Here is a 9,863-nt window from a genome sequence, read left to right as displayed (position 1 = left end):
GGCACACGGGCTTAGTTGCCCCACGGCATGTGGGATCTTAGTTCCCCGAGCAGGGATGGAACCTGAGTCCCCTGCATTGGAAGGTGGATCTTTACCGCTGGACCATGAGGGAAGTCCCTTGATTTATTAATTTTATTTTATTTATTTATTTTTTTAAGATTTTGTTTTTGATGTGGACTTTTTTTTTTTTTTTTTTGCAGTACGCGGGCCTCTCACTGTTGTGGCCTCTCCCGTTGCGGAGCACAGGCTCCGGACGTGCAGGCTCAGCGGCCATGGCTCATGGGCCCAGCTGCTCCGCGGCATGTGGGATCTTCCCGGACCGGGGCACGAACCCGCGTCCCCTGCATCGACAGGCGGACTCTCAACCACTGTGCCACCAGGGGAGCCCGGTCAACTGATTTTTGACAAAGGAGCAAAGGCAATTCAATGGAGGAAGGATAGTCTTTTCAACAAATGGTGCTGGAACCATCCATATGCAAAGAACATGAAACTATATAATTTCTAGAATACAACAGGAGCAAACCTAGATGACCTTGGGCTTGGTAATGAGTTTTTAGGTATGACACCAAAAGCATGATCCATGGGAAAAAAATTGGTAAACTGAATTTTACTAAAATTAAAAACTTCTGCTTAGTGAAAGACACTGTGAGAAGAATGAAGAGACAAGCCACAAAATGGGAGAAAATATTTGCAAAACACATATCTGATGAAGAACTTGTATCTAAAATATACAAAGAACTCTTAGAACTCAACAATAAGAATGACGAATTCAATAAAAAAATGGAGAAAGATCTGAACAGTAGATATACACATGACAAATAAACATATGAAAAGATGCTCAGACCAGATGTCATTAGGGGATTTAAAATTAAAATGACAATGAAATATCACTATATACCTATTAGAATGGCCAAAATCAAAAACACTGAAAATACCAAAAGCTGGTGAGGATGAGGAACAACAAGAAACACATCCATTGCTGGTGGGAATATAAAATGGTAGACCAATTGGGGACCCAGTTTGGCAGTTTCTTACAAAACTAAACATAATTTTACTATACAATCCAGCAGACATGCTCCTTTGTATTTACGCAATTGATTTGAAAACTTATGCCCATACAAAAACCTGTACACAAATATTTATAGCAACTTTATTCATAACCACCAAAAACTGGAAGCAACCAAGATGTCCTTTATACACCCATATGATGGAATATTATTCAGCAATAAAAAAATGATCTATCAAGTCACAAAAAGACATGGAGGAACCTTAAATGAATATTGGTAAGTGAAAGAAGCCAGTCTGGAAAGTTTACATACTGTACAATTCCAAGTTTATGACACTTTGGAAAAGGCAAAACTGTAGAGGCAGTAAAAAGATTACTGGTTGTCAATGGCTCTGGGGTAAGGGAGAGAGATGAATAGGTGAAGCACAGGGCATTTTAGGGTGGTGAAACTATTCTGTATGAAACTGTAAGGGTGGACACATGTCATTATGCAGTTGTCAAAACCCACAGAACTGCAGAACACAAAGAATGAACCTTAATATAAACTATGAACTATAGTTGATAATAATGTGTCAACATTGGTTCATTAGTTGTAACAAATGCATCACACTAATGCAAGATGTTAATAATAGGGGAAACTGGGGAGGGATGAGGGTGTGGGCTGGAGTGGGTATATGGAATTCTGGATAATATCTGCTCAATTATTCTGTAAACCTAAAGCTATACTAATAAATTCTATTATTCTAAAAACAAACTGAAAGCAAAGACACCAAAAGAAATAACTTTTTGGGTTCTAATTATAAAGGTAATATATATGCCTTTATATAAGAGTGATATCAAACAAAATAATACATGGAAAGTACAACGTTTTTATTATATTATACTTTGCTACTCTTCTCTACCTTAATATAGTCTTAGGTACACGGAAACAGATTGTTTGTAAACAACAAAACATATTTCAATAAAACTCATCCACTGATACTTACACTTTCCTTTGCACACTGGAGATATTAAATGCCTTCTTAGAAATGCCATGTCAACTATCTTTTTAGCGTTTCTAAAAGGTATGTTTTCCAATGTTTTGGTCTTACTGATCTTACTTACTGGAACTATCTATGACACTCTGGGATGTGAACAAATCATCTTATGTTCTCCACCTCCACAAGCAAGTAACAATGCTTTCACCTCTAGTCTTCACGTTGCAGTTTTTGTTTGAAGTTTTATGGGCAAGATTTAGCTCCGTAGATTTGGATAGAAACGCAGGTCTGACATGTAACATCAACATCAGGGCTAAAAGTCCCAGGACCACAAACCACTGCAGAGGAAAACACAATGGAGTAGATTATTATAATTTCAGTTAGAGGTATCTTATACCAATAATACAAATTGCCATTAATGTCACATCATTGACATTTTATATCTATGTTATACTATGAGTAATGTTCAGCCAGTTAAGGTGTGGAAGATTATTTATGAGGTTTTTTTTCTTGGCTGCACTGAGCGTGTTGCAGGATCTTAGTTCCCTAACCAGGGATTGAACCCAGGGACACGGAAGTGAAAGCGCAGAGTCCTAACCACTGGACCACCAGGGAACTCCCCATTTATAAGTTTTAAACATTGTTATCTGATCATCTTAAAGACAAAAAAGAGTTAGAATCTTATCTTTTTCCTTTAGCATCAGCATTTTACAGTATCTTCTGCATTGCTTCATTTATGAGTTCCTATTTCTTGTTTTCTAGTTCCTATTTACAATTTCTAGGCAGGACCATTTTGTTTTCTTTCATAGTATAGTAGTTTAAGTCAGAAGGGCTTCCTTGGTGGCGCAGTAGTTAAGAATCCACCTGCCAATACAGGGGACACGGGTTCGAGCCCTGGTCTGGGAAGATCCCACATGCTGCGGAGCAACTAAGTCCGTGAGCCACAACTACTGAGCCCGTGCTCTAGAGCCCGCGAGCCACAACTACAGAGCCCGTGCACCACAACGACTGAAGCCCGTGCCTAGAGCCCGTGCTCCACAACAAGAGAAGCCACTGCAATGAGAAGTCCGCGCACCGCAACAAAGAGTAGTGGCGCAGTAGTTAAGAATCCACCTGCCAATACAGGGGACACGGGTTCGAGCCCTGGTCTGGGAAGATCCCACATGCTGCGGAGCAACTAAGTCCGTGAGCCACAACTACTGAGCCCGTGCTCTAGAGCCCGCGAGCCACAACTACAGAGCCCGTGCACCACAACGACTGAAGCCCGTGCCTAGAGCCCGTGCTCCACAACAAGAGAAGCCACTGCAATGACCGCGCCGCGCACCGCAACAAAGAGTAGCCCCCACTCGCCACAACTAGAGAAAGCCTGCACGCAGCAACGAAGACCCAATGCAGCCACAAAAAAAAAAAAACTACAGAAATACTTTGTAATACAAAAGATTACATTAGCAGAATTCATATACATGAAGATAATTATATTTAGAAATTTGGGCTTTGAATTTTTACTTCCCTTTAACTAAACATATTTTTTTGGTAAAGAGAACCACTATAAATATTCAACTGAATTATGCTAAGTGAATTCTGACTATATAACCTAAATAATTAGATATTTATATTTTATAATTACCACAACAGGTAGCGCAATTGCTGTGGAGACCTTCATTTTTTCCAAAGCCTGGACGACAGCTATCTATTCGTACTATCTGAAAACTGTAGTCCACAAAATGCATAGCTGGTAGAGTTTTATTAAAATCATGGTTGAAAATATATGCTTGGCTCCGGAAAAATTCTTCTATTCGATTTCTTGCCTAAGATTTAAAAACACCAGAGAGAAGTACAATTACTAAACTATGAACCAAATTTCTCCTCCTGTATCAGAGGCAATGAAACGTAATACAAACATGCCATTGCTTTACACAACAGATGAATTCCCGAAAAGTTGCATGTTAATGCTAAAATTAGTTTAGCCTTGACCTTATCAATTATTGTCAATTTTTATGCACAACAGTTAAGAAAAACTAAATCGAGGTTAAAAAGCACTTGTTTTGAATTGTTTGCATCATGTCTATTCCATACGTAGATAACCGGGAGTTCATTATTTCTAATTCCAAAAAGCCAAGCAAAATGGAAACCAAAACTTTTCTCTAATCAGCATTACAGACTAATGGTGTAAATTTTGTTTTATTTTTTGAGCATGGGGCTTAAATAATAACTAATAATAACCCATAAACCATGCACAATATTAAGGGTATGCGCTCAGGGATAGAGGAGGAGAGTGAAGGGATTTTTTAGACTATGTCCTTAGCCTCTAAGGAGGCAGAGGAGAGAGCAACTATTTTGATCAGTACAGATACAATTTTGGAAGAACCACTGTTTTAACCTAGGTTGACATGATTGTAAGGTTGTTCTTCAAGCTGCTGCTTAGTTACATTTGGAGAACAAAGACCAGTGATCCATCCTTCTGTCATAGGAAAAATACATAATATTAACCTGGGGTGCTATATAACATTCCAGATGTACTCTTCCAGAACAAAACATTTTTAAATAGCCAAGATCTCAACAATCTCACTTTATAAAACTGAAACCAAAAATCAATAATACTTCATATTTCAGTTTTTAAATAGCTTTGTATACTATTCAGATACTTTCCCCTTACACTGAAATTCTCACCTGGAGGATATTATGGTTAGTGGTATCTTCACAGTCAACAGACTCATTGCATTTCCCTTTCCATCCTGGTGCAAAAGGATTAACTGGAGGGGGGAAAATAACATTTTCACAGAAAGATTCCAAAAAGTTCCAAACGTTCCAATAAAGCTCCAAATGCTGAATTCAGTATGCATGTGTGCATGTGTTTAATCTATGTAATTCTAGTAATAAATTAAAGGTGCACAATTTGAATGATTTATACATTATGATTTCACTCCATCTGGGGGCTAATGGAAGTAACTACAAGGCTTTAAAATGAATAGTAATAATTCTGGTTTGGTTTGGTTTGGTTTCTCCCTTTTGTTAAGTTCTCAAAAATACAATTTAAAATTCTATAAGAAGTTATAAGTTAAATATTAGCTGCATAGTTAAAGCCCATATTTATAAAATGATATTAAGTTCTAAAAGACAGGCAACAATATATCATAGTTGAAGGCAAATAATGTGTTAATTTTTAAAACCACAACCAGGTTCAGACCAACAACATACTTTAGTGCTTAACAAACATTTAAGGCCTACTATTTATAAGCTTTCTATAATAATATGGTAATTAATTTTGTAATTAAGATTAAACACATAAAATTAAAGAAATATTAAAACTTTTTTTACCTTGAAAGGCTATAAATAGCTCAGGAATGAGGCCATGTTTTGGGACTTTAACAAAATGGCATTTATATGATGGTTCTATGATATGGCATGACAAATCAGAGATTAAATTATCCAAGATTTTCTTCAGCACTCTAAAAAGCAGATCATTATACTTTCCTACACAAGATTTTGTGGTAAAACGTACAGCCATCTGATATGAATAGTCAGGTTCCCGGTAGGCTTTAAAAAAGATGAGAATAAAACAATTGTGCCTAGCATTAATTTCCAAATAACATGTAATATTAAATCCCATCAATCTTGCAAACCAGCACAGAAACTTAATTTACCTAATAAAATGGGGTTTTTTTGGGTATTTTATTTTTTCTAATAAAATGTTTTAACGGTTTGTCCTCACAAAAAGATATAAAACTAATAACTTTAATGAAAAAGGTTATTTTCATCTGATATATTACCCACTCAGTACAAGAGATTGTATGGTTTCTGTGGGCTGGCTATATATATAAGTTAAAAGTATCAAGGAAAAAATAAGATTTTGACTTTACACTTTACAGAAGTGTTGCTATCAGCACAGTCCAGTGAAAAGGATCATTAATTTGCTTTTATGGAATTAAACATCAGTTTTTAAATTACCTGGCAAAGTTGTGATAATGTAGATTGTGCCTGCATACCTAGAGTGGGAAGTGGGAGGCTGAAAGAGGATTATTTAGGACACACTATTTTGATTTCAGTTTAAGAGTTTGCCTGGTCAAATACACCCAAAATACTCTATAAGTCATAACGATTATATATAAGACTCATTTTCACTTAATGAAGAAACCATATACTTAATTCTGATCCATATTAAATATTTAAGTTAAAATGTGCCTACATTCTTACCAAAGATCATAAAGTCATATCTCTGCTTTACTACCTTTTCTTCTTGGGTTTCTGCTTTGACAGTCTTATAAGAAAGAGTGCATGTGTAAAGTCCAGACAAAGGCTCCAGAAAGTCTTTCACCATCAGCTTTCCTGTTCTGGTTATATTTATTTTATTATTTCCTAAACAGAAAGAGTAAATTGCTTGGTATTTAACATGTAACAATTCAAACATTATTTAGTAAACTTGGGGTTACAAATAAATACAAAAATTTAAAAATTAATGGACTATTTTAACTTCAAGAATTCAACAAAATCGTAACTCTGTCATATTACTCAATGGAAAACCACATGAGATAAGTACACTTTTGAAATATATTTTGGTTTTCTTTAATTCATTTCTTGGTATCTAATTTCAATTGATTTATGCCAGTAATTCTGTAAGTGAGATCACACTGCCTTATAGTTCTGTGCAATTGCTTCACATAAGACAGAAATTAACAATGCTCATATTATAAGACACCCTCCTAACATCGTGAAAAAGTACATTATTAGTTACCTCATCTCCTATCACAGGTGCTGCAAGGATAAATTTTAGGTTTTATAAGAACTTCTGAACTAATACAGCTTTGGGAAGTAAGGTACAAAAATTGCTGCTTCAGTTTTTGCCTAAGGAGAAAATAAGGCACAGACCAAGGTATAATATGATTGTCTAAATATGGAGTAAGTGAATCTGTAGTTAAAATTAAATTTCAATTTGTTCGTTCCAATAAATGACAGTGCTTTTCTTAAAAAAATATTTGCATCATTAAGAAAAGAAGATATTAAAATCGAATAACTTACCTGTTAATGGCTTTTCATTAGGCCCAACCCATAAGTAGGTGGGGTCCACTGTTTCTTTTTCAGCGCGTTTCAAATCCATACAGACAAGGATTGGGCTATTGTGATGTAATTTTACATATAATTTCACTGTGACAAAAATAAAACAATATATAACTACATTATATGGCAAAATTAAATTAAGAAACACACTTCCTACCATTTTTTCCCAAAGTTGCTTTGATTAGTTCTTTTTGGATTTCACTATTTTAAAAATCAGCATGTCATTATAACATTTGGAATGCTAAAGTCCGTTCTGCTTCTCATAGATCTTAAAACCCTAGACTGCTACAGAGTCAATATTTTTTCTTTTTTTTCTGTGATATTATAGTGTTGTTTATTAAAATGTACATATACACTTTATTTTTTAATATTTATTTATCAATTTATTTATTTATTTTGGCTGCGCCGCGTCTTAGTTGCTAAAATGTACATAACACATCTTGATGTACAGATTCAGAACTAACTAGAATAAAATAAATTTGAAGGGTTAGTGGAATCAAATTAAAGATCAGAAAAGGATCTTTTGGTTGCAAAACTATTTTAAAGATGATCATTGTCATCCGCAAGGCAAACATGATATTTAACTATAAATTTCCTCTGTTAGGAACAATAATTAAATGGGACAGACAAGGAAGATTTTCTGCAATACCTATTCTGTTTCGGATTTGATGGAAGCAGCAACAATGTGCTTGGAACCAATACAGTCCCACAAGATATTAATTTTAAAGCCTACTGAATGCCAGGCTCTGAACATATAAAGAAGACACCGTCCTACAATTTGGTGGTGGCAGGGAAGGGGAGGGCCGCCAAACACGGAGAGATTCCAAAGCTGACCAATGCTATGAACTGGCCCAAAGTTATCTAAAATTAACCTTGTGACTAATTTTCCTTGGCGAGTGTGAGAAAGTTTTATCACAGTGACAAATGACATTTGAGCTGAGCCGTCAAGGATATGTAGGAGTTCTAGTTAATAAGGGAAGGGATAAGGGCATTCCAAACAGAGGGACTTCCAGCCCCGGAAATCACTCCTCTGAGGGGGCCTCGCATGTTGCAAAGCAGCGGGGACACCGGGAAGTGAGGTGGCATCAGAGAAAGAGATCTGAATTGAATCTTAGCTCCTACCGAGCTATGCAGCTTTAGGTAAGGTGATACAACTGAGGCGTAGTGGCGTCGCTGTAAGGATGAAACGATGCAACAACCTTCGGGAAGTGCAGAGCACACAGTGTACGTTCAATAAATGTTTGCTCCATTTCCCTCCTCGGGAAGAACCTTAGCAGAGCCACGGAACCCCGGCTCTTCGGGCAGACTCTGCGGGTGAAGAGGTCCTTATTACCTGGGTGTCCCGGCTTGCCATAAAGGAAGCCTTTCTCAGTGCGTTCGGAATTACGCTGCCATCCAACTGCGGAGGAAAGAAACCACTGACTTTTTACGTAGAAGAGAAGCCAGGGCTCAGAGTGGGGCGGGGCGGGGCGAAGGAGGCAGGACGGAGAAGACGGGAGAGGCCAGGGGACCTGGCGGGAGGATCCCCACCTCCTGTGAGGTACCAGAGCACCGCGGAGAGCAGGACCCACGCTCGCATCACTGCTCAGGGGCTAGCGTCGCGGGAGGGTTAGGCGTCGAGGAGCGGGCTCCTTCCTACTTCAGCCCCAGCGCAACGCCTCCGCATCTCTCCTCCACCGAGAGGAGCAAACCGACGGGGGCCGACTCCCCTAACCGTCCGTCGCTACAGCGGGAGCCAACGCGCAGGAGAACGCTCGCGTGTACCGGGGCCTCGCGCGCGTGGGCGGGGCTGGGGGCGGGGCGCGGGCAAAGGGCAGGGCCTTGGGCAGGTGCGCGGGAAGCGAGCGCCCCGCCCCCTCGCGCGCACGCGGCTGCCGTCGTGCGGATGTTTCTGAGGCTTCGGGCCTCGAGTCTGGCGCCGTTCCCCCGCGCTGTCGGTGGCTCGGTTTTCTCTGAACAGTCCCTGAGAGAAGAAAAGAGTAGAAGAAAAGAACGTAAGGCTTCGCGTTTCGGTCGCTTCCTTCGTCTAGGGGCTGAAGAGATCGACGAGAGGAACATGGTGGTCCCAGTGGGATAGGGTGGGTAGGGAATGCGATTACCTGAGGACCTGAGGAGGGAGAAGCTTGTGAAAATTTACACTTCACAGGAAGCAGAGAGCCCCACGTGGTAATTTCCTATGCCTTTCTTCTCATGAACTGTCTGAAACTGTGTGCACAATCTTTTTCAAACTCTTAACACCCAATTTTTACCCAACTGTGTTCTACCCACAAAATGAAGAACAGCTAGTGCACCAATAAGGCGTCTCCAGGCCTTCACGCTCTAGAGGAACGTTTAATCTTCATCTTCAACTTCGAGTATCACACGGCGATGAGAGACCCCACTTGCAAATGTGTCCAGGGTTGTGAAGTAAGACTGCCTTAAAGAAAGGGCCCAATTGAAAGGCGAGATCCCCAAATGCTTTTCCTGAGGGGAGGGATGCTAAGTCAAGATCAGCGAGCTCCGAAGGGGACCATGCCAGCGTCTTTGATGGTTCCTTCTTGGCTACTAATTTGATGGCCTGGAATGCCGTGTGTGTTGTCTGTTTCTTAGCAGCGGGACACCCTCAGTTGTGGTTTTGAGTAGGCTGGTGGGTAGAGAGCCCAAGGTTCAGACAGGGTGCAGAATGATTATTTGGGGTGAGATCAAGAGTTTTCAGTTTTATTTCCTTTGAGCCGAGTCAGTACTTGGACTATCTCAGATGGTCTGGGAGCAACCTTTGTCAGTGATTTCAGTTTTAGTCACTGTTAATTTTACCTACATAGCATAAGCCATGGAATGTGATTCGG

General features: G+C 39.3%; 1 protein-coding gene across 2 annotated transcripts; it reads right to left on the bottom strand.

Moving 5' to 3' along the window:
- Nucleotides 1–1,855: 1,855 nt before the first annotated feature.
- On the bottom strand, nucleotides 1,856–8,758 carry ZPBP2 (zona pellucida binding protein 2). Of its 2 annotated transcripts, XM_007465175.1 has the most exons (8): nucleotides 8,569–8,758; nucleotides 8,372–8,437; nucleotides 7,000–7,125; nucleotides 6,178–6,339; nucleotides 5,302–5,520; nucleotides 4,654–4,736; nucleotides 3,611–3,791; nucleotides 1,856–2,321 (listed from the first exon to the last, which is right to left on the bottom strand). In XM_007465175.1, the coding sequence occupies exons 1-8, from the start codon at nucleotides 8,615–8,617 to the stop codon at nucleotides 2,227–2,229; spliced, it is 981 nt and encodes a 326-aa protein (XP_007465237.1). In that variant the 5' UTR covers nucleotides 8,618–8,758; the 3' UTR covers nucleotides 1,856–2,226. The 2 variants fall into 2 exon arrangements, with proteins under 2 accessions (XP_007465237.1, XP_007465238.1); XM_007465176.1 differs by lacking the exon at nucleotides 5,302–5,520.
- Nucleotides 8,759–9,863: the final 1,105 nt, after the last annotated feature.

Source organism: Lipotes vexillifer, unplaced genomic scaffold (assembly GCF_000442215.2).
Source record: "Lipotes vexillifer unplaced genomic scaffold, Lipotes_vexillifer_v1.1 scaffold591, whole genome shotgun sequence".
Lineage (NCBI taxonomy): Eukaryota > Metazoa > Chordata > Mammalia > Artiodactyla > Lipotidae > Lipotes > Lipotes vexillifer.
This window is presented reverse-complemented; position numbering and strand designations above follow the sequence as displayed.